The sequence below is a fragment of the Juglans microcarpa x Juglans regia genome, chromosome 5D (genome assembly GCF_004785595.1).
Source record: "Juglans microcarpa x Juglans regia isolate MS1-56 chromosome 5D, Jm3101_v1.0, whole genome shotgun sequence".
In the NCBI taxonomy this organism is placed as follows: Eukaryota; Viridiplantae; Streptophyta; class Magnoliopsida; order Fagales; family Juglandaceae; genus Juglans; species Juglans microcarpa x Juglans regia.
In genome coordinates, this window is record NC_054602.1 from 20,459,693 (window position 1) to 20,485,392 (window position 25,700).

A 25,700-nucleotide genomic window follows, 5' to 3' on the forward strand; every position below is an offset into this window, starting at 1 on the left:
TTTGTACGTTACATCTAATGAGTTTTGTCAGCAAGTATGTCAGGTGAAAAAACAATTAGATGAAATGTGCAGGATTGACCAAACACGGCTGTGGGAAATGACAATGAGCATGCGGGTTAAGTATGACAAATATTGGGGGGATTTGAGTAAGTTAAATATCTTCCTATATATGGCTATTGTTCTTGAGTACAAAATTGATAGTATGGTGTATGGATTGGCATTGATGAATGGGAAGGCATAAGCAGATCATATTGCAGTAAGGGTTAGGGAAACTCTTAAAAGATTGCTTCATAAGTTTGCCGCACTCAGGGGTGGTAATATTCCGGTACCTACACCTACACCTACCGCATCACCTCCTCCCGAAGTCGGGATGGAGAAAAAGCGTAGGTTAGGGTAGGGTGAGAGATTGGATAAATTTGCAGAGTTTCGGCCTTCAGACACACAGTCGGAATTAGATAGATAATTGGCAGCGGAGATGCACCTATTCACGTAGGGTTTTGATATATTGTCTTGGTGGAAGGTCAATATCGTCAAGTGTCCCATCTTTGGAGACATAGCCCACAGTATTTGGGTCATCTCTATTATCATAGTAGCCTCAAAGTCTGCCTTTAGTATCGGGGGACACATATTGGATCAGTTTTGGAGTTCACTGTCTCCTACTACTGTAGAGGCATTGATCTGCACTTAAAATTAAATCAAAGGGAAGCCAATTCATATTCCGGATGTGGTAGACTTTGTGGAGACTTGAGGAGAAGACCGATGGTTCACAACCTGCATCTAGCAATTGCTCTTACCTTTGATATTGCTATAATATTGCTTTTACTTATAATATATTGTGTTATTACTTGTATTCAAATTTAATTGTTGTAATGACAACTTTGACAAATGCCCCTATGTCTACATCGACCACAATATGACTTCTCCGTTCTATCCACCATTACTATTGGTTTGTATAATGATTCACTTATTTGTTCATAGTATATATATAATATTTATTGTTTGTAATTCTAATTGGTTGTCATCTGTCTTTGTTCAGCTTTTATAGTCTCATTTTCACATTCTCAATCCCAATGATCTCTTCTTCAATCTCAATCTCGTCTTGGTTTGTAATTTTAATTTTGTAACTTTATCGCATATCTATATAATATTTATATTTATGATTTTTTTTCTTATTTTGTTTTTCAGGTTTTATTGTCTCACACCCTCACTTGGCCAAGTTTCATCCCAAATTCCCAATGTTTATATTTTGTTTTTACATATATATATAATCATTATATTATTTGTAATTTTAATTTGTTTTCCTTTTAATATTTCAGGTTTTATATTCTCACAGTCTCACTAGCCCACCACCCCCAAATTTCTATCTCAAGACTCAAGTCAACTTGCTAAGTTGCTAGTCTACCATATACAATTTCTAATATTGTAATATTATTCATTTCAATTACTTGACAATTTATAATAGTTTTAGATTAATTTGTAATAGTTTTAGATTTACTTGTATTTTTGTAATAGCTTAGAATACTTAGATTTTTATGTTTTATGCTTTCAACAATCTTTGTATAATTTTATGAGCAAGCAACAATCATCTGCAACAACCACATGCCAGGTAATTGTAGTCGAACCTACTAATCATTAATTTAGAAATATGAGGTTGACCCGAATTATATCAACTTATATGATAGCTCAAACTTGGCATAACAAAGGATAAGTTGCCAACTTGTTGTACACAAATAAAAGGTGAAGTTTAACAATTGTTGAAACACGAATTTTTTACACTTAGTATAATGGGAACTCTGAATCCATATATTTTGTTCCGAAACTTAAATCGGAATGGCTTACTGAAACGAAAAAAAAAAAACTTACGATCAGCATAAGACATATAGAATCATGATCGACAGATCTTTTCGTTCAAATATATATAAATTACAGAATGGACTTCCATCTTATCAAAGTAATTTATCTCGAGAATCTAGCAGCAATATGTTCTGCAATTGCCAAGCATGAAGTCAAACCAGGTGACTCAATCCCAAAAAGGTTAATAAGACCAGGTATCCCATGAGCGTCTTCACCCTGCATCAATGAAATTACAATTAGCCACTTAACCCAGTGCTATACCATCCTCAACTACCTCTGCAGCACCCATGAAAAGAACAGAACAAAACTAGACTCTACATATTATTAATACACATGTATTTAAACTACAGTTCCATCTCAATTGAGGGAGCCACTTCACTGCGTTTTAAATGGAAAGACAGCCCAATATCATTTGGGGATGGACAAATTGGGGCGGGATTTTCTGACAAGTTTAGTTTTTTTTAAAAGACATGGCAGCCTTAGTACACCAAAGAGAAGGATCAAAAGACTCGGCATACAAATGTAAGATAAAAAAGCATGCTTAAACATAAAAACTTCAAGAAAAGATAATAGTCAATTCCAAGATGTGCCAAAAGCCAAATGTATAGTGGTCAAGAAAATTTATAAAAAATAACGAAGTGAAATCTCCTCACTCTTCAATGCTTTATTATTAGGCTCATTCCAGATGCTCCAAAATCCACATAAAGCATAGCCATACAAAGCATCACAAAAGCATTATTCCTCGAATTCATTCCTTGTCACCTTAAAATAGGAATTTCCTTCAAGATTTTTGTAATTAGTTGATGCCAAAGTCTTTTGCCAGTGAAAAATATGCGAAAAAGGAGCTTCCATTAATTCACTTCCCAATCCCCTGAAAACTATATAACAAACATTTCCAACTTGGTTGATACATCTGGGGTAACAAACTTCAGCAAAACGTCTCCAAATACCATCATGCCAATAGGAAATCACACTCCTCTCATCCCTCCTCAAGGAAGAGCCCAAAAACAGCCCATCAACTAGGGGTTTTCTTTACAATAGTAGTAGTCCCATTAGAACTCTACATTTGAAGAAAGTTTTATCTGTTAAAATAAGGGTTAAGTGATAAATTTATCATTTTCTATTTAAACTTTTAGGACAAACAGTAATTTGATAATATTTTCCCTCCCTTGCCAAATTAGCTGAATCACCACTCCCTTTCCAATCTTCTAAACCCATCACCTACATTCAAGAAGAATAATTCTTCACTGCATATCTCCTCAGCCATTTCCATGGGACATTATTAGCTCATAATTCCAAACTCCCCTGATTCAAAAGGATGATACTTGAACCCTTCTCTAAATACCAGGTTCAAAAAGATTCTCACTGAAGTTCCTCTAACCTGTCAACTGTTCAGAAGCACGGATAGGTAAGAGGGCATAATATAAGTATGCTAACCAAATGGCAATTTTAAGAGTAAATTGCCTGGATTTAGAAAGATAATCTCATCTCACATCTCTTCGTGGTAACGCCCTACACTAGTGTCATTCCACATCTCTTGAAAATAATAACCCACATAGCTGTAACCATGACGGAAGAAACCAAAGGAGGCCTGCAATGAAGACATGGAAAGGTGCCAGTACCACATCTCAATGTTGACACCAACTTAAAGTACCAACATCGGCAATCATATTTTCACGTTATTATTTTGATACTCTATATCAGAGCAGGCCGGGACTGATTTAACATCTCCAATTGCATGAATTGTTAGCCTCAGCAGAAGCCTTTGGCCTCATTGTTAGCATTTTAATTTTGGGAAAACTACGATGGGATAAAAGAGTATGGAAAATTAAAAAACCTAAGCCATAAACATTGCAAACATTCATACGCATGAAAAACAATAATGAAATTTCATAAATATGTAAATGCATCTGTCTCTGGTTTCAGTGTGCATGATATCCAATAGCTCCCGACTCACAACTATCAATTTTAACTTTTTAAGATGCCAATCAAAGCCATTTAAGCTTTTCCAAAATTAATTACTTGACAAAAGGGGTATCATTAAACGAGTGGGAGTTATTATCTAAAGCTACTTTGACATGCATGCATTTTCTAGCCAATAATAAGGCTCAGGAATACTTGGTTGTTTATCAACGGTATAAGTTCACATAAAAAATGAGGGTGAAAGAAACAACCTGTATTACAAAATCAACAGGAGACTGCTGAGGTCCTGACAGTTTAGGTCGAATCCCAGCATATCCCGGTTCTAGAGATCCATCTGTCAGATTCGGGTAGTACTTTCTTATCTCTGGGTAAAATCGCTTGGCACGATCAGGGCATACAGAATACTCAAACCTGGGATCAAGGTTTCCTTGGTATCAAATACCATTTATTTATGCAAAGATACCACAATGAAGTGAAAGCAATGCCAAAAGAATCCAACATGTCAGAAAGCAACTGGAACCACTCATTGAAAAGCACATACGAATGAATTCCTTGCCTCTTACATTGCACTTCTAAGTAAATCATTTTATTTTTACTCTGTTAAAAACAGCACTTGAAGCACATATTACCATATGATGGCGCACCACATATTAGGATGGAGGAATAATAAAAAAAAATTCCCTCAAGAAGCCAAGGGCTAAAATTATGGGCAGCACATATAGAATTCTTTTGGGTTTGTAACAACTGTCCGTGATATTTTCTTCACTAGTATCATTAAATGACTAAATTCATCCTGATCCACCAGCTATAGTTTTAAGGACAAATGATAATAGATAAGTGGATTTGTGTTGGAACCCACTCTTTATTCTCCCCACATGTACTTAAGTAGGTCATGAGTTTGGCCTCACATTTCTGGGTCCACAAGGAAGAGGGATTATTGAAGTATTAAATGAATGATTAAACTCATAATTTCTCACCATCTTAAATTTTCAGGACAATTGATGATTCTATAGTATGTTAATTTAGTTTATAATTAGCTTTTTATTTAAGTTCATTATGCCAATCATATTCCAGCAATGTCTGTAATTGTTGGATGTAACTAAAGTGTCAGTGTGTTGCAATATTTTAAAATTTAAAGGGAAATAATGCACTTTAGAATGACAACCATTATGAGTAGCATTATATCAAAACCTCGTAATGCTTTCATGAAGGGAAGAAAAATCTTGGATTTAGTTCTAATTGTCAATGAATGTTTGGATAGTAGAATCAAGGCGGTTACACCTGGGATCCTTTGCAAATTAGATACAGAGAAGGCATATGATCATGTCAGCTAGGACTTTGTGTGTTACTTACTTGAGAGGGGAGGTTTTGGAGAAAGATGAATTTCATGGATTAGGCATTATATCTCTACTATTCGTTTTTTAGTTTTGGTGAATGCAGCATCAGGGGGTTTTTTCACAGCTCTAGGGGATTAAGACAAGGGGATCCTCTTTCCCCTTTTTTGTTTGTTATTGTGATGGATGCACTTAGTCGCATGTTGGTGCTGCTGTTGATGGAAGTCTTCTTGCCAGTTATTCCGTGGGAGGTGTTAATATTTCTCATCTTCTTTTTGCTGATGATACTTCACTTTTTGGTGAGCCGGACTGTGGTCATATTCAATATTTGAGAGCTCTTTCGCTTTGTTTTGAAGTTGTTTCGGGTTTGAAGGTGACTCTTTCAAAGTCTGAAAGGGTTCCTATGCGTGCAATGTTTAATTATGATACCCCATATGATAGATAAGAGTAGCTGGTGTATAGGATCGATCCCACATGGCTTGGGAATGAGGAGTTCTTGCTCTTTATAAGGTTCCAATAGGGCTCCAATTGTATCATTGAGTAGTCCTTTTAGAGTATATCTCATGTGGTTTGGATCTTCCATTGGAGCGTTACATTAATATTTAGGGATTGGCAAACATCTTGGGCTGTAAGGTATCATCGCTACCCATGAAATATCTTGGTCTTCCATTGAGGCTGCTTTCAAGAGGAACTCTATCTAGGATGGTGTGTTAGAAAAGATTGATAGAAGGTTGTCAGGATGGAAAATAATTTATTTGTCAAAGGCAGTAGATTAAGGTGTTGTTTGGATACCAAAAACATCTCAACTCATCTCATCTAATCTAATCATTACAACTTTTTCAAATTCCCAAACAAAATATAACAAACAATTCAACTTTTCCAAATCCCAAAACAAAAATGATATTCTAACAATATTTTATTCGAATTTCAACTTTCATCTCAACTCACTATCCAAACCTCCCCTAACTCTTATCAAAAGCACTTTATCTAACATCCCTACATTTTGTCTTTATTTCCACTACCTGTAGGTGTGGCATCTCATATTGAGAAAACTATATGTAGTTTCCTTTGGGGAGGTATTGGGGAGGAAGCCAAGTTTCATCTTGTTGGTTGGGATAAATTATGTTCTCCAGTAACTTGTGGTGGTTTGGGGGTGCGCAACTTGAGGACCTTCGAGAAAACACTTTTAGGGGAATGGTTATAGAGATATCGTTGGGAAAGGGAAGGCTTGTGGAGAGCTGTTATGGATTCAAAATATGGGAGCTAGAGGGGGGTTTGTGTTCTAATGAAGTTAGGGGGCATATGGTGTGGGTTTGTGGAAATATATTTGTTCCGGATGGGAGGGGTTCTCCAACCTTTGCATGTTGGCAGTTGGAAATGAGCATGGTGTTTACTTTTGACACGATATTTGATGTGGCTGATTTTTTTGGTGTGTTTTTCCATCTCTTTTTACCATATTTCTAGTAATAAAGAGGTTGTTGTGGCTGATTTGTTGGTGTGTTCTAATGATTCTTTCCATTGGAATGTTAGTTTTTTTAGAGCAGCTCATGAATTAGAACTTGGAATGTTTGCTGACTTTTTCGATTCCTTGTATGCTGATGTCATTCAGTAATGTGACGGAGGATAAGATGATTTGAATTCCTGTTGGGAGTAATAGGTTCACGGGCGTTCCTATTACAAGGCTCTCTCAGGATTCTCTAATGATCATTCTTTTCCTTGGAAGGCTATTTGGAAGTGTAAGGTCCCTCCAAAGATTGCTTTCTTTGTATGGACTGCTTCTCTTGGGAGATTGCTCACCACTGATAATTTGAGGAAACTTGGTCTCATCATTATAGATTGGTTTTTCTTGTGTAAGAAAAACGGGGAATCTATGTATCATCTTTTGTTACATTGTGAGGTGGCTCGGTTCTTGTGGAATGAGATCTTTAACCGAACTGGTGTGGCATGGGTTATGCCTAGAAGAGTTGTGGATATTCTTAGGTGCTGGAAAGGTATTAGGGGAAATGCTCCATTGTCGCTATGTGGAAAATGATTCCCATTTACATTATGTGGTTGTTGTGGATGGAAAGAAATAAGAGGTGTTTTGAAAACCGGGAGCATTCCTTGGATGAGCTAAAGAGATTCTTTTATAATACTTTATTTTCATGGGCTTCGGTCTTAATTGTAATGAGGACAGTTTTCAAGATTTGTTCATATCCCTCACTAGAGCTTAGTGGAACTTTGGCATTTTCTGTGTATACTTCTTGTGTACTTGGGCTATGCCTATTTCTATCAATATAGTTTTACTTTTACTTATAAAAAATAATAATAAAACAATGCACTTAATATACTGTCACTGAGATAAAATATATTTTTTTTAGGATAATGTAAGTGTGTATTAATACTTGCATTCAGGACCCTAGGTCCTAATGCAACACTACAAGTTAACTCCCTTTAAATGGGAGATACGGGTAGCTTAATCCCCTTAAAAGAAGACAAAGTAGCTCTAAATACCTTAGAACCTAAAAAAGCATGTCTTAGGGACTAGAAACCCTAATGCAAAAAGGGGGACTTGGGGAAAAAGAATCTCATCCATTAGATGAGACAAATAATCTACTCCCCTTTAGAATAGCAAGCTCTAACAAATCCCTCGTCCCGAGGGAGATAGGTATAGAGACAAATTAAATAAGTTATTGTGAAATCGGCATAAACATAAACACCCAACTTCCGTGATTCTCACTCAAGCACCTTTAAAATGCATAACCATGATGCAACCCAAAATGAGAGCCTGTCTACTTAAACCAATATTCTATAAACCAAAAAAATTAAGACCTAAACTGGTTTTAACAAGCTTGATTCATGAACTAAAAGATGTTGTCCAGCCACCTACGATGGGAAATAGTAGCAAAGCACAGCAATAAAACATCATCAAAAGGCATAACAATGATGCAATCCAATTTGAAGGATTAAATATCTTGGTCATTCAAACAAAATAACCAAGATGCACAGGAGACGCATCAACTGACATTTAAAGATCAATAAAATTGATCAACTGTAACACCCCCTTCCCGTAGGCTAGGTGTGTCACGTGTTTTTCATAAAATAAACCCGGCAATAGATCCCATAATTTCATAATTTAAAAACTGAAATTTATTAAGCGGAAAAACGTCTAATAAAACTGTCTTCCAAAACATTAATGAAATAAACTGAATAAATTCATGTCATAAAAACATGTTTTATTTTAGAAAGTCTGAACTTAAAATAAATGCTCATTCTACTCCTGGCCTGCCTGCTCGTAATCATCATCTTCACCTGGGTGGTTAAAAAAAACATGAAAACAAACTAAAATGAGTCGAAGACTCAGCAAGAAATCTACCACAACGTAAACGTAATAAACATAAGATTTTTATAAAAACTTTCATGCTGAGCTTAAAATTCATGACTGTTCATACTGATGCTTATGCTATGTATGCCTGTTTTAACTTACTGATCTGACTGATTTATCTGATTTAACTGATTTATCTGACTGGCCAACACACTTAACCCTGTGTGCAAGGTTGTGCACCGGCCCCACATCCTGCGGCCGCAAGGGGAGCCGCTGATAGTATTCTGGCATACTATGGTGGACCACGACTGAGTTCGTGGCTTGCACATCCACCCTGAACTGAACTGCATTGGTACCATGCATCTGAATGGCCATCTTATTAACTGATCTGATCTTATCTTACACTTAAAATTAAGATGGCTTACGTGTCTTATACACATGAGATGCATGACATACTACATACATAATCATAAATTCTGAATTTAAACATGATGTGGAATGACATGTTCGTATGCTATGCTAGATGACATGCTTGCATATGACATGAGCGGTTCATAAATAGTGGCTATCAATGAACTGGCTTGGATAATACATACATATAAGCTAACTGTGATGATCCTAATTTATGATCAAATTTACTTACCTCGCTGTGCTTCTTCCTGAATATCACTTCGTAACTCGACACCTATACAAAATAATAACTATCACTAAATTGGTTTGGAAACACATACTAATATCTTACTTAATTAAATCTACAATCTAAAAGATAGTGTTAAACAATTCAATAAATCCTGGTATCTAAATTACTTAAAATACTTATTTATAATTTAGATGAATACTCAAACTATTTCAAAATAATTCATAAACTTAAATTCTTAAACTAAGTTTTATTTAATTAAAAAAAATTCACATCGTAGAACATAATCAAATAAATATTCTGTTTATCACTAAAACAATGAATACTGATATCTTAAATTATTTACAATACTAATAGCATATTCTTACTTTCAAAATATAACTTAGTATAATACTTGAGATATAATCAATTCTATTAAAGATAAGTCATAAAAACTTAAATTCTTAAAATAGGTTTCCTTTCTTATAATTAACATAATTAAACAAAGAATCGAATAAATAATAATATCATTTAAATATTCTTAACATATTAATTTTATTAAAATCTTACTAAATTGATAAAGGAAAAATTAACTAAAATATTAGACTTAAAAGTATACTTTAAAAATATATTTCCAATTCTTTAAACACTTTCTTGTAAAATGAGCTCATGACTAATATATTTATTTAATAAAATAAACTCAACTTCAATACAATGACATATTAATATTCATAAATTAACATACATTTAAACAATAAGTTATAAATGTAATCGTACTTAAAAACACTGAAGATACTATGGGAAAGGGTTACAAAGGGTATAAAAGTAATCTCCTTTAAACACTTGCACTGAGTGAAAATAAACCTAAAAAGCAACTAATACGTTATGTAGAGAAACAGAGGCAACGGGAGACGCGTGCGAGGCAGAGGACTCACTGAGAGAGAGGCTGACGTGCGGCGGTTCTGGGTTGCTGGCGGGGGTCACGGCGGCGCGACTGGGGGCTCGTCTGAGGTGGTGCGACGCCGAAGGAAATGAACCATGCGGCAGTGCAACCGAGAGAGAGAGAGAGAGAGAGAGAGAGTGATGTTTACCGAGAGGAAAAGAGTGAGGCAAGGGTGGCGGACGGCGGTAGGCTACCCGGAAGGGAGTGGGTGCGACGGGGCTAGGACGGTCGGCAGTTTCTGTCACCGTGGGTGGTGCTCCGATGTCCCTTGAAGTGGTTGGTGACGGCAGTAGAAGTATACGGCCAAAGAGCCACTGCCGATGTCTTCTGTGGTGGTTGGCGGCGTGCCCTGGTGGTTCTCGCGGTCATGCATGGTCTGCGTAGTGGAGTCGCTGCGGTGGCTCCGTCGTCGAGTCGTGGCCTTTCATGGTTGTTGCTGACGATGCTCTGTTCAATGGGTGCAAAACAGGGCTGCTTTCGTGCATGAGGGGCATGTGCATGGCAGCGTGATGCATGGCAGTTTTCTGTGGGGTCTTGACATGGAGGAACTGTCGGTGAGGGTGCTGTGTAGTGGCTGAGTGCGTGGATCTGGTTTGTGGTGCATTTAATAAGAGGCTTCGTGAGCTTTTATAGAGGAAAAACTATGGTAGGGTTTTCTCATACGAGTTCATCTCCTAATAGGATTCGAATTTATCAATTTAAGGGATTAGGATGAGTGTGAGGTTGTTGCTAACGGGTTGGGATAGGAAGAAATGATATTTAAAATTCAAACAAAACTCTATAATATTATAAAATAATAATAATAATAATAATATGAAAACATCCTAATTTTTGGGTCGGGTTGTTACATCAACACACTAATAGCTGTCTGGCCTTAACAAAGTTGAATTAACAGCACAAAGGCCACAAAATCTGAGTTGCCAAACAGAAACAAGAGGCCATTAACCACACAGCAACCAAGAGGCCAGAAACCGCCAACAACAACACTAATTGGAACGCAAAAAGAGTGGAACAAACTATCTCCTAAAGAAGAGACGTCATTGCAGAAGCTACAAGCGCGCAAAACTCTTTTCAAACATTTAGTCAACCAGGTGGTATGCAACGCAAAAGAGCCGAGCAAGAGCAGAACATCAGATGCCACAAACCACACATTTTAAACACAACAGTCTACTAGGAGAAAGCTTCACAGATCAAACAAAAGAGACTAATTGACGTGAAAAGGAAAAGAAAAGAAAAACCAAAATCTAATAAATCCAACAAAAAGATCTTATATGCCATAACAAAGCATTATGTTGCAAGGGCTAAACAAATTAATGCGTCTCTTCAACAAATTGATCCTCAAATGGACGCCCTCCATCCAAACAACACATCTTTGGAGTCACCATATCTGCATATACAAAGAAAAATGCACCCATAACTGGGTCCAACGGATACTCTCTCACACGCCACCGCTACTCAAAGGCTTCCGAGACATGCCTACAAGTGCAATCGGGGTGTCTCTCTCTTTGTTTTCTCTCTCACCAATCTTGAAGCTCCACTCACTAATTTCTCTGTTTTCTCTTAACAGTAAGAACCCTAATTCTGGGTTCTCTCCCCCTCTCTCTCTCTCTCTCTCTCTCTCTCTCTCTCTCTCTCTCTCGGACTTTTCGGTCTTTTCTTTTTCTCTTTAATATTCAACTACACTATGGCCAAAATATCATCAAATTAAAAGGCCACCGAATATCATCAGAAAAACTTTGGTCCATACAAATGATGAAGTCAATCTGAGAAGTCAAATCCATGGTTAAGTTTAGAATCCAATGGACCTTTTCATACTTCATTAACGTCATTTGCTAAAAATGTTCCAGATAATCATCAAAATCTGGACAAGAGCTGATCTTATTTTTTTGGTTTTGCTTGTTTTTTTTACACAGATCTTGTTTAGAATGATGATATCACTTTGGTAGTGTACTGGAAAAACTTTTCAAGCAAATCTAGTGCTAGGTTTCTGATTTGCCTTTTGTTTTCAGAAATTTTCAAACAAATTTTGAACTTCAACCCAAACATCTTTTAAGCACAAAAAAGGTTCTCTATTTCTCAAAAAATAAACTTTTCATCCACTCATTGCGTCAGTTTCTGTAAAAAAGACACAAATAAACTTTAACAAAAACTCAAAAAAATGCCTCTCACAAATTTTATCCAACAACATTTCAAATCTACCCACCCACTTATACAATCCCCTATTCAAATCACATCTAAAAACATCTTTATCCAAAAGACTTGTTTACCTACTTTCATAAAAACCCAATACAAAACACATTTCAAATTATTTTTTTCAAGAATTCTCAAAAATATCTCAAAATATTAATTATCCAAACATACCCCCAAGGGCTTTTTTGCAGCATTCGTATCATTGAGCATTGTGAACAGTTTGAAGAGATAAATCATAGAGTCGCTGTACTCACAATCAGAAAAATGATAGTTGTATTTCAAGGTGAAAACATGTTGTGAAGCATGACAAAGGCGGCAGGTCATTTGACATGGAGAAACAAAGGTAGAGCTATAAATGAACAAAGTTATTAATGAACGGCTCGAGCCCCATTCATATATACTTGGTTTGAGTTCAGTTTATTTAATAAATTAATCGTTTGTTAAAACTAATAATGGCTTGAATATTAAACGAGCTGCTCGACTTAATCTAGGCTCATGAACGAAATTCATATAGGCTTGACATGGCTCGTTTCAGCTCATTTTAGAGATCGTAATATATGTATTGCATGTTAGCTGTATTTTATGTATTTAATTATGTATAATGCGGTTAGTAATAGTTTGCCTTGCATAATATATTTTGTTAGGTTATCAAGGCATGTATAGGATATTTCGTATAACTAGGTATATGTATATATATAGTTTTGTACCATTAGCTTCTATTTATTGCAAGTTATATGACTCATCCAGTTATTTTATGTATGTATTATATGTTATACTTGTCAACTGTCATGTGGATATATGTTTACATGTTACATGTGTATAACTTTTATATAGGGTAAATATTTACTGATTCTGGCTTTATTGTGACCTAAAGTTAAATAATATAACTAATATTTGTTTGATAATAGAATTATAATTAAATTACTTTATTAATTAACTATAACTTGTATATAGTAAATACCATGACTTAAAGTGATGATCTTATTATACTCATATCAACTTTTTTAATACACCAATAAATATAACAATATACTAATTTTTTTTTCAAGCAAGCAAGCATTTCATATATATATATATTTTTATAAGCAAGCAAGCATTTCATATATAAACTAAGTAGTTACAAAATACAAGATTCAATGGGGAAAGTGTCAATGGACAGCTTTGTTGTCCATATTTGTTTCCATACTTGTTTCTATATTTGTTTCCTTGATTTACTCTTCAGAATAATTAGCTTAATATTTGATAGCTTGTATAGGGATAGAATTAGCATGTACATAGTTCTTTCCATGTATAGAATCCTTTGTACAGTTTATATATTAGAGAGAAACCACAAGGCCGACGATTCGGCTATTTCACACAATATTTCGACTTATCTTGACATGGTATCAAGAGCCGTCTCCTACTTTCTTGCCGCCTTCAATTTTTTTGAGACTTTCGGCAATCACGTTTCAAGTCTGGTGGTTTCGGCACTTTCTGTCATTGGGTGGCTGTCAACGCAACCTTCTCTAAGCCTTTCGGCAATTTCTGTGGTTGGGTGACTGTCGGAGCAGCCCTCTGGTGGTGCTTCTGGCGTCTTTGTGTCTTCGTAGTTGACATCGCAGCTCTCTAGTGACTTTCGGCTCTGGCTTTCTCGTAGTTGTGACTTTCGGCACGTCTGGTTATCTATGGTGACTTCCCGTGGGCTTCTCGACTTGGTCTGGGTGCAGCAACTATCACATGGGATTTTTTTCTCGGCTTGGTCAGCACTTTTTGTGGCTTTCGGCTTCTTTGTTGATCTTTTTTGGTGACTTCCGAAACTTCTAGTTTATTTTTTTTGGTCTCAGTTGATTTCCATTGCTGTTTCTGTTTTGCTTTGTCTTGGATTCAGTTTGAACTTTTCCTCAAGGGAAAAGATCTTTGGGGTCATATTGATGGCATGGATGTCGCCCAAACATCCAATCCTGACACATCCAACAATCTCAAGGCTTCTCCTTCATGGGCTGTACTCTTCACGAGACTAGTCGGCGTGATCAGTTTCTTATGAAACTACGCCCGGAATATGAATATGTTTGCCCCTCTCTACTGAACAGATCGTCTGTTCCTTCTCTTGATATTTGTTTTGGTAAGTTACTTCACGAAGAACAACGTCTAAGTACTCAAGCTATTCTGGAGCAATCTCATGGCAGTTCTGGAACGGCAACTGTGGCTTATGCTGCCCAAGGACAAAGGTCACCTATGACTTCTAAAAATTTGCAGTGTTTCTGTTGCAAGGAATATGGGCATATTGTTGCCAATTGTCCCAAGAAATATTGTTCTTATTGCAAGAAAAAAGGTCATTATCAAAGAATGTTGCATCCACCCACATAATTGTCAGGCTCAAGCATTCCAGACTTCTGTTACTATTCCTCCCACAGTGACTTCTGTAGAAAATGGCTCTTTCTCAGGTACTTCCTCTGATCTTGCACCTCCTGCAGCAAATTACTGCACACCAGAAATGGTGCAACAAATGCTAATTTTGGCATTATCTACGATGGGATTTCAAGGTAAAAATTCTACTAAACTCTGGTACGTAGACTTAGGTGCTTCTAAACACATGACGAATACTCCCACAACTCTGTGTCATGTTCGACCCTATGCTGGTCAATCTGCCATTCAAACTGCCAATGGCAGTTCTTTGCCAATAGCTGCTGTCAGAGATGCCTCTTCTACATTTACTGATGTGTTTCTTGCTCCTCAAATTTCCACAAATCTTATTTCTATTGGTCAATTAATTGATAACAATTGTGCTGTTAATTTTCTGGTGATGGTTGTGTTGTGCAGGACCAGGTCATAGGGGAGCCGATCGCGAAGGGACCTAAAGTAGGGCGCTTGTTTCCACTATTTTTACCTATTCTAGCATTTTCTCTAGTTTCTTCTATTAAGTCTTTTGCTTGTAATAATGTTCCTAATCTGAGTTTGGTGTGGCATCATCATTTAGGCCATCCCAAGACTCAGATCTTATCTCATGTATTGCACTCTGGCTTTCTTGGTAATAAAGAACGTTCTTCTTCTTTATCTCTTGAGTGTGATTATTGTAAACTTGGTAAAAACAAAACTCTTCCATTTCCTTTGCATGCCAGTAGAGCTTCTCAATACTTTGATCTTATCCATAGTGATGTTTGGGGACCTTCCCCAGTTAGTTCACATGAAAAATTTAAATACCATGTGACTTTCATTGATGATCATAGCAGATTCACTTGGGTTTATTTTCTTCGCTCTAAATTTGAGGTTTTTCGTACTTTCACTGAGTTTTTAGCGTATGTCAACAATCAATTTTTTGCGACTATTAGACATTACGCACAGATTCTGGTGGTGAATATTTGTCTACTGAGTTTCAGGCATTCTTGGCTTCTAAAGGTATTATCCATCAACGTTCATGTCCCACTACTCCCCAACAAAATGGAGTAGCCGAACGCAAAAATCGTCATCTTCTTGATGTGGTACGTACTCTCTTGTTAGAATCATCTGTTCCATCCATGTTCTGGGTCGAGGATCTGAAAACTGCTACTCACTTGATTAATCATTTACCTTCCCAAGTCTCACACATGGAGTCTCCCTATTTCCGTTTGTTCGCTAAGCAACCTAGTTATGATAATCTCCGTATCTTTGGTTGTGTATGTTTTGTTCATTTACCTCCTCATGAGCGACATAAATTATCTACTCAATCTGTTATATGTGCATTCTTGGGATATAATGTGTGTCAAAAGGGATTTGTTTGCTATGATCCTACATTACATCTCACACACATTTCTAGGAATGTTACTTTCTTTGAAAATCAACATTTCTTTCCTATGTCTTCTGTGCCCTATTCTTCTACTATGGTCCTCACCTCCTTTGAGCAACAATTCTTAGATCTTCATCAAGTCAGTTCTCGCTTTAAATTAGGTATGGTGTATACAAGACGCTCCCACCCACAGTCTCTTCCGGTGGCTCACCCGATATCTAATCCTAACATGCATCGGAATCAGTCAGTTGCAGCGCCTCCAGAGCCTTTGGTACATCGCTCTCCTCTAGTGTCTGTACCCCCATATAGGTATGGGTTCTCTTCTGGCAATTCTATTTCAGCTCTTACTGCTATATTGTCCAATTTTGATATTCCCACATGCCACTCACATGATGTCAAGCATGACTGTTGGCGACAAGCTATGCACGAAGAGATTGCCGCTCTAGAGGCCAATCACACCTAGGACAATGAGCCTTGTCCTTCCACTATAGTTCCGCTGGGTTGCAAATGGGTTTACTCAGTCAAGGTTCGCTCTGATGGAAGTTTAGATCATTATAAAGCTCGGCTTGTTGCCCTTGGGAATAATCAGGAATATGGTGTCAATTATGAGACCTTTGCTCATGTGGCTAAGATGACCATTGTTCATACGATCCTAGCTCTTGCTGCTTCCAATGATTGGCCACTACATCAGATGGATGTCAAGAATGCTTTTCTTCATGGGGACCTTAAAGAGTGTATTTATATGAAGCCACCCATGGGATTGTTTCCCTCTCCGACCTCCAATGTGTGTAAACTTCATTGCTCTCTTTATGATCTCAAATAAGCTCCAAGGGCTTGGTTTGATAAGTTTCGAACCACTTTATTACAATTTTCCTTCAAGCAGAGCAAGTATGACACTTCATTGTTTCTTCGGAAATCAGACATGGGTATTGTTGTCCTTTTGGTTTATGTTGATGATATTATGATCACTGATTCCGATTCTGCTTTACTTGTCCAGCTCAAGACTCATCTCTCATAATCCTTTCATATGAAAGATCTTGGGTCTCTCATGTATTTTCTTGGTCTTGAAGTGCATCATAGTTCCTCTGGTATTTCACTCAATCAACATAAGTATGCTAGTGATTTGGTGGCTACAGCTAGACTACAGGAAGCTACCTCTATCGATACTCCCATGGAATTAAATGTCAAGCTTTGCAAAGAGGAGGGTGACTTACTTGCTGATCCCAGTTTATATCGAAAGTTGGTGGGTAGCCTTGTCTATCTCACTATCACTAGACCAGATATTTCTTTTGCTGTACAGCAAGTCAGCCAGTTTCTTCAGGCTCCCCGTCATCTTCATTTGGCTACTATCCGTAGGATCATACACTATGTTCGGGGCATTTCTGCCCGTCTTGTTGTTATAGCAATTCTGATTGGGCTGCTTGTGCTAATACACGTCGCTCCATCACTATTTGGTGCGTGTTCTTAGGTGATGCGTTGATCTCTTGGAAGAGTAAAAAGCAAGACAGAGTTTCTAAGTCATCTACAGAATCTGAATACCGAGCAATGTCTCTTGCTTGTTCCGAAATTATTTGGCTTTGAGATTTGCTTGCTGAGTTAGACTTCTCTGAGACCGATCCTACATCTTTACATGCCGATAATACAAGTGTTATTGATCACGGTCAATCCTGTCTATCATTAGTGCACAAAGCATATTGAAGTAGATTATCACTCTATCCGTGAAGCCTTTGAAGCTCGTGTTATCACTCTTCCGCATATTTCCACCGAACTACAAATTGCTGATATCTTTACCAAGGCTCTCACTCGTCATCGACATTGCTTCCTAAGTAGCAAATTGATGCTGGTTGATCAACCCGCATCAATTTGTGGGGGGCTATCAATGCACAGCTTTGTTGTCCATATTTGTTTCTATACTTGTTTCCATATTTGTTTTCTTGATTTACTCTTCAGAATAATTAGCTTAATATTTGACAGATTGTATAGGGATAGAATTTGCATATACATAGTTCTTTCCATGTATAGAATCCTTTGTACAGTTTATATATTAGAGAGAAACCACAAGGCTCACACAATATTTCTACTTATCTTGACAGTGAGAGCCCCCAACAATCATCCCAAAACCAACACATACAACAGAAAAATAAAACAGCGGGATCTGTAGCCAAAGATTTGGCTCCCACCCATTTCCCACAAAGAGGAAGCCGCTTGAAGCGATTTTTACATAGTCTGATAAACAGACTATAAAACTACAACTAGAAGTCGTAGTGGATTGTTGTGTACTACATTCTGCTAGTTTAGACTGGCTGAAGGAGACTTTCACGCCCATTTTATCTTGATCTTTGGTTAAGGAAAGCATAAACATAGAGAAATAGCAACCGGAAGATGGGTTGATTTGCCGGCAAATGACCGACACTGGTTGTGGAGGCGCATGTAGGTCACGCACCACTCTTGGAAAGAAAGTGAAAGTTGGATCTAAGAGATCCAAAGTCGCTGACCCCGATGGTGCTGCACGTGGTGGCGGCAGACTCCCCATGGTGCGGTGGCGCATGAGACCCAAGCGCAGTGTGAGCCGCGCGTGAGACATAAGCGCCGCTCTTTTGGTCAGTTTTCTTCTGCAGTCCGACAGATTGACGGCTGGAGAATCTGGTGGTGGGGCACGTGGTAGTCGTAGGAGGCCGGTAGGCAGCAGATCGATGCATCTCGGTGCTATGGACGGAAAATAAAAGAAAAACCGGGAAAAAACCAATGGACAGGTCCGGCATTGGCCGGACCGAGGGAGGAGGTTATACTGATCTGCTGGAAGAGAGAAAAAGGAGTTAAGTCTTGCCAGTATTTTTACAATATACTAATTAACATTATAACTTGTATATATAGTATGTATTTATTGCAATTAACATTATCATCACTGAAGGTCAAATAGCGCAATCACTATGGCTTATTAATAGATTAATAGAACTATAATTGATTGGTAGTAATCAACTAATTATAATATGCATAATGACCTAAGGTGATGATACTATTTCCCTATAATCAAGGGAATCATATAATTGATTTTATATATAATATGGTTTTTATTCTTCTATGTAAATGATAACACATATTGTGATTTATAAATATCACTTACAACTTGTAGTTCAATATTTTTATATACTTCTACTACAATTTATGTGTCTGTGTCTGTCTATGTGTGTGCATGTATACACAATAGCTTCTATGCCATAACTAGATATTTCTGTCCTATGCCTATAATACACTAATAAATATAATAGCTAGTAATGTGCACTATCGTATATTCACAATTAATTTTTCATAACAATATATCATGCAACTAGAACTTATGACTTATTCTCTTATTCATATGCTAATATATATATATATATATATATATATATATATATATATATATTTCTAAATAATTGAAAGATTGGAATGAAAAAAAAAAAAGAGTATTTGTCTTATTATTAGTTTATATAATAAATAAGTTATATTAAAGAATATTTTTATCAACACTTTTGTTTCAATATTTAAATTGTAAACATGTATACTCCTATTTGATGCTATATTCTTTGTTCTTGAAAACAAAATGCTCTGTAATTTCTCATTTTGGTAGTTTGCATACTCCCCAATATATTCTAACCATATGGTTCTTTATTACTTATCAAAAAAAAAATATTCTAACCATATGGTTCATAATACCGTAAACATATTTTCAATATAGTATATATAACCGGCCCAGCTTATGACTTGGGCCTAATCAAACTACAAAAATAGATGAAAGAAGGATGCCATAAAAATTTAAATATATTACTTGTGCCTGCCCTGCAGTAATAATTCCTCTGGAGTTACTATGGTATAAATGAGAAGTTTTTATTAATCATTCGTATTTATTTATATTATTTTATTGCAATGTGAAATTAAACTAAAAAAATATTAGATCAATTTACGAATTTTTCTATCGTATTAGGAATAAAAACTATTTTATATGAAGTTCCAAAAAAATTAGTCAGTTTTCAAAAATTTTTTAGGCGAGGAACCCTAGAGATTGTGCAAACACAACATGTCTTTTACCCAGTTAATAGTTTTAAAAAGTTAGTAGTATGAAATCAAACCATTAAGAACTTTAATAAACTCATTTTAACCATTTTGATATAAAAATTATACTATATAAGTAAAAGTATTATTTCATTAAAGCACATATTAACTATTATAATTCCATTTCTTCATAGATAATGAGAAACTTTAAGTGTCCTTTTTTGTTCTTTCTTACTTGTAAAAGCATTTTTTTGGGATACCAAATGAGCATAATAGTTTTAAAGCTCTTTAGACGTGTTTACCAACAAATACAAATTTATAAAAGTAGAGCTTTTGGGCAAAACTCTACAGCTTAAAGCTCCACAGGCAAAAGCTCTATTATTCCCAGAAATCCCATAAAAGCACATAGATGTCTAGTCACAAGGTGAATGAAGTAAATCAGACCTAAATAACGAAAATGATATTGACCACAAAGCACAGTCTAGAAGTCAACCCCATGCATTAGCATGAAATAAAAGTTCAGCATTAAATATAGGAATTAACAACATAGATGCGATCATTATGAAACAAAGAGACAAACCAACAGATAAAGCATAAACAAACACATGTCAGCTAATTTGATTTCAATTGATCAACATCATCACAACCTAAAAAAGCATTTATCCCAAATGATTTTGCAAGCATGCACATTCAAATGCACAAAATGACCATTTCATTCTGCAAACCAATAAAATATTTTCACTGTATGTGACCCTGACTACATTTGCCACCACATTTTTTTTTTTTTTTTGATAAGTAAAAATATATTAATATCAATAGGTGTAACCAAGTACACTAAGTGTATACAAGAGAGAACACCTAGCCCATAATAGAGAGCCCCTAAATGAACATCACCCAAAGAAGGAGAAATTAGAGACCTATCCAATGTACACCAAGCCCTATTGGGACAAAACACGCCTTCCAAAAGCAAAGCAAGTCACTACAACTACCCCAACCCTTTGTCTCCCACACATTTAATACTCCACCCGAATTATCCTACAAGTGCCACCACATTTCTATACAGAACACTCAATATTTGGCCTCTCCAACACACAATTTAAATAAACTCCATGTCATCCCTAATCTGCTTAGGTGATTACATGCATATAATAAAACTTCTGAAGTCGCAGAACAAATTAAGGTACTTCTACCTCAGACATTACCTTCATATATGAAAAATCAAAGCATATAAATATACATTTTTTTTTAAGAGGAATCCCAGATACCCTGCAAATGCAACATGTCTTTTACCCAGTAAAATCCCAGACCCGAGAAACTCGTTTCAGTCATTAATGCATAAAATATTAAATTAGTGAAAGGAGTTTCTCCTCCAGTACACTTTGTAAAGCATTTTGTTCAAAACTTCAATCAGGGTAGTGACTGATCAAGTTAAATGTATAACTGAAGCACTCCTGTGTTTTCCTTTTTCTAGATAGAACTTAGCCCTCAATTGAAAAAATACGGGAAGTATCAATTTTTTTTTTTTTTTTTTTTTGTGGATAAGTAAGGGAAGTATCAAATAAAATAGGCACAGAACAAAAGGAAATACCTGTTCAGGAAGCTTGAAATATCATCTATACCTTTGATCCATTCAACATCTGGACCAAACTTGACTTGCCCATCCAGATCCACAGTAACATGCACTCCAAGGCCACCATCTTCTGGTATTGGGTATATCAAATGACTGAAAGGAGGGATCCTGGTACTAGAGAGTGTGAAATAGCAGCCCCGGGCATAATATGCAGGGGGAATAACTCCACTATGCAGGCCATCAAATCTCTTTGCAAGGGCAGGTGCACTCAAGCCTGTGCAGTTCACTACCAACTCTGGAATGAGTACTAGGTCCGGGTGCAGTAGAAATCTTCCATTCCAGTTCTCGAGGCGTTTTGTATCAGAAACATGGAGGCACAAGTTGTTTCTTTCGAGATGGGCACCAATGACGGTAGTATTAAAGGAAAATGTTGTTCCATGACTTTCAGCTTCCCCCTGGACCCACATGTGGGTAATATCCCTGTCAATATAGAGATAATTCTAAATATAGATAATTTTTTCATAGAATGAAGAACAGATCTCCAGCAAAGATGTATTGGAAATATATAAAAGCATGTAATTAGTTCATAAATATTCAATCTAAGAAACAATAAAAATAGAAGTTCATACCACTAGAGATAGCATTAGGGAATGAGTATCAACAATCCCAGAAACAGGTGATAGTAAGGCTTTGACACATTGCAGTTCAGGTTCCATTCTCTTGGCTTCAGAACTCTCTATCATCCTCAAGCCATTAACCCCATTCTGAATTCCAAGATTCATTAAATTATTCAACTTTGGAATCTCTGAGGCTCCAGTGGCAACTATGAGCTTACCAATTTGTTTATGAGGAATGTCATGCTCAGAGCAGAGCTCGTACAGCATTTCTCTTCCTCTTACACAGAGAATTGCCTGAGAAAATGGTTGAAGTTACATTCTAGACTAAATACAAAATGTTTATATCATGTTCGGTTTAAAAACTAGGAATGAACGTTGTAAAATCGAAAGCCTCAAATCTTACAAGTGAGAGACAGAGTGACCATACTACTGATCCACAAAGTCCCTTCTTCTCTCCCTTTCATTCAGTGGAGAACGTCAAAAATGACTAAATGGCTTCCAAGTAGCCATGACAACAGATTGGTCAAATCAATTACATGTTTACATGAAGCGTTTTCCTTATTGTAAGTTGAAAGTAATAAATTATGTCAACTTAGAAGGTTGGACCTTTGAAGATCAAAAAAGCAAATTGGATTCTGAGAGGAACAATTATGATTAGTCTTAATTTATCCACCTGAGGAATAGTTAGTCGAAGAAATGGCCAGTGAATCATATGATATGATTATACATTCTATAACTACCATATGATATGATTATGCATTCTATAACTACCAGTTTTTCATATGTACTGAATAAGGATTCAGCTCCGCACATATGTTATATTCCTATGTCAATGTTTATACAGATGATGACATTGCCGACATGCTGCTGTGTGAAAGCTAGGCAGTCCTTCAGTCAGCCTTCGTATCTAGTTATAACATGATAAGTAGTTGAATAACAGTCCTTTACAGTTTTTGCTACTGTGAATGAACGGAATACTGTCTGATTGGTTGATTTAGCATTTGACTATTGTCTTTCACTAGCTCAGTCATCCAAAAGAGTCCTGCTACTCGTAATGCCACTAGTGTAACACCCATGTAGCACCATTAACTGTTTGGCACATGAAGGTGTTATGCTTTAGAAGTTTTCAAAAAACAAATGAACTGTAAATGATCCAAGTATCCGGCTGAAGCTTATTTCGATTATTCATTGAGTGATCTGGAGGCAAACCATTATCGAGCTTTCTCAAATTGAGACCATCTAAATCAACCCTTTATCTAGCTTGGACGTACTAGCTAAGTAACAAGTCCAAGATAATACATTAGACAGCATCAGGGTTTATTGGGAAGCACCACAGGAATATTTTCCTTTAATATTTACTATATCTTATTTTTCTTTAATATTTACTATATCTCCGACTTGCCGCCTTTCCTTTCCAATGGCTAAGCTGTGCAACCGGTTCGTCTTGACCCAGAAGGTAATTATCATTATATGATGGAAACAAATCGGTTTTGAATCATAGCGTGGCCGGATTTAATAGAAGCAAGGCGAAAGTGCGATTCCAAGCGTTAAACTTCGAACTTGGATTGTATTCGCAAGTAAAGAAGAAGATAGAAGAAGAAAGACCTTGAGAGAATGGGGAGGGTAGTAAATGCCGGCGTGGATGACTTCGCTGTTGCGAGAGCTGGTGCCGGTGCCGAAAGTGGGGGCGGAATCGAGAACCAGTACTTCCTTGCCTCTGAGGGCGAGCTCTCTGGCCACTGCTAGTCCCACCACACCGGCCCCAATCACCACGCACTCCGCTCTCTCCCTTCCACTCTCTGCTCGGACAGCTTTCGTGCACAAACTCCTCCGTCTCATAATTCTTGATGATGATAGCAAGAACGAAGATCGTAAATTTCTCTCCGAGTTTCTCAGAAGACGCTCAAGCGCGTGCTTCAACATTTTCTTGCTTTCTTCTGGAGCGAGGGTCTGGCTTCTAGGATGGCATCATCAGCAATAGTTACGGTCCATGCGGGTATCATGGAAAGCGGCTTTGTTCACCCGTAAGAAAAATTTTCCTTATCATCCTCTCGCATCACCCATCATATTTTTATTTTTCATATTTTTAATTTTTTTATTATTTTTTCTTATCAAAATATGTGATGTGTAGATTAATAGAATATATCAATTAATTTAAAAATAATAAAATTAGAAAGAAAATTAAAAAAATTAAAAAAAAATATATAATATATAATGTGTGAGAATTATAAGTAACAGAGAAAAGATCAATCTACTACAAAGAGAAATGCTAAATTAAACGATGCTTCCGATAAGTTGAAACAATTATTATTTTTTATTTCTTTTAATGGTTAATGAAATGATTATTAATGAATTTGTGAATTTTTTTATTTTTCAAAAATATTTGCAGATATTTAAAAAAAAAAAAAAAAAAAAAAAAAAAAAAAAAAAAACAAATTACAATTATCGGTCCAAACTATCATACCTTTTATCGGTACCAGTAGCCAAACTCCTAATACAAAATGGAGGGTTTAGAGTCTGTAAGAATATGATGAGTTGTGCCAAAATATCCCTCTATAGATTCCACATTAGACTAAATGCCTTATTACATATGGTAATCTGACCAAAATGATCCTGAAAGAGACTCAGGTTACGCTAAAATGCCCTTGTCACATATTCGAATTAACTAATATACATCTTTACAACAAATTGAATTAGACAGAAACAACCTTAATCCAAATTAAACCAACCAACTTTTGACACCTCTTGAAGCTGAACGATAGGCATGAGAATCTATCTCCAAAACCAACTTCAAACTTCATCTTCTCTCACGCTCTCCACTCTCTATCTATCCTCTTCTTGTTATTCATTCTTATGTTCTATCTCTTCTTCTTCAGCTTCACACTTCTTATTCTTTAAAGAAATGGTAGAACTATGATTGTTCGTTGACAATGACGCTACCCACACCAGAGATGGGCAACTACATCGACGTGACCAGTTCTAACCACAACACCACCCGTGACCATGGCAGAGATGGAAATATAAAGCAACTAGAAATATTTTCACTTTCATACCAGAGACTCACGTTGTTGTTGTTCCTATGGGTACAAGATGGAGATTTCTGGTAAGCATTTCTACCATGGACTTGATGGTTCTAAGATGGGTTTTGAGATGGAGATTTTTGGTTGTGGCACTGCTGTCTTGGTTCTGAGATGGGTTCGAGCATCCTTGGGCATGAGATTGATCAAGGGTTGGATATCCTAAGTCACCAATTTGATTGGAGGGTTATCAGATCAACCTGATCAGAGATCAAATACTTATGGAGATTAGGTACGCTTTACATGCTCAAGAGCCAAGCTCCCACATAGGCATTAGATCTAGTTGAACTAATATGATTTGCTTGAGCTCCCACAGCCATCGAGCACAATTCTCGAGCATGTTATGCTAGTAAAGTACTTGCCCCTGGGAGTGGGATGTTGTTGCTCTCCCAGGGCAACAAGCACTTTTACAAGTATCACTTCATTAATCTTTTTTAAATGCGCTCGCCATTAAAGGAGCACTTATTGTGGAGCTGGTACTATTTGCCAAGCTCCCAT

General features: G+C 36.6%; 1 protein-coding gene across 3 annotated transcripts; it reads right to left on the minus strand.

Moving 5' to 3' along the window:
- Positions 1-1,747: 1,747 nt before the first annotated feature.
- On the minus strand, positions 1,748-24,144 carry LOC121265343 (L-2-hydroxyglutarate dehydrogenase, mitochondrial). 3 transcript variants are annotated; one of them, XR_005940652.1, is made up of 6 exons: positions 23,731-24,144; positions 22,138-22,419; positions 21,527-21,963; positions 4,029-4,188; positions 3,080-3,242; positions 1,847-2,070 (listed from the first exon to the last, which is right to left on the minus strand). XR_005940652.1 is itself a non-coding variant. In XM_041168934.1 (5 exons), exons 1-5 carry the CDS (start codon positions 24,046-24,048, stop codon positions 1,957-1,959), a joined length of 1,311 nt encoding a protein of 436 aa, XP_041024868.1. In that variant the 5' UTR covers positions 24,049-24,144; the 3' UTR covers positions 1,748-1,956. The 3 variants fall into 3 exon arrangements, 2 of the variants coding, with proteins under 2 accessions (XP_041024868.1, XP_041024869.1); XM_041168934.1 differs by lacking the exon at positions 3,080-3,242 and having other exon boundaries at positions 1,748-2,070; XM_041168935.1 differs by lacking the exons at positions 3,080-3,242; positions 23,731-24,144 and adding an exon at positions 23,512-23,687 and having other exon boundaries at positions 1,748-2,070.
- Between the last annotated feature and the right edge of the window lie 1,556 nt (positions 24,145-25,700).

What these genes read in the sequence shown, in the direction of transcription:
- LOC121265343 (XM_041168934.1), bottom strand. Translation starts at nt 24,048, where the DNA reads ATGTTGAAGCACGCGCTTGAGCGTCTTCTGAGAAACTCGGAGAGAAAT. An exon ending in ATTTCAAGCTTCCTGAACAG is followed by an intron (nt 4,189 to 21,526) that starts GTATTTCCTTTT and finishes CCTTGATCCCAG; the next exon opens with GTTTGAGTATTCTGTATGCC. An exon ending in CTGTTGATTTTGTAATACAG is followed by an intron (nt 2,071 to 4,028) that starts GTTGTTTCTTTC and finishes TCATTGATGCAG; the next exon opens with GGTGAAGACGCTCATGGGAT.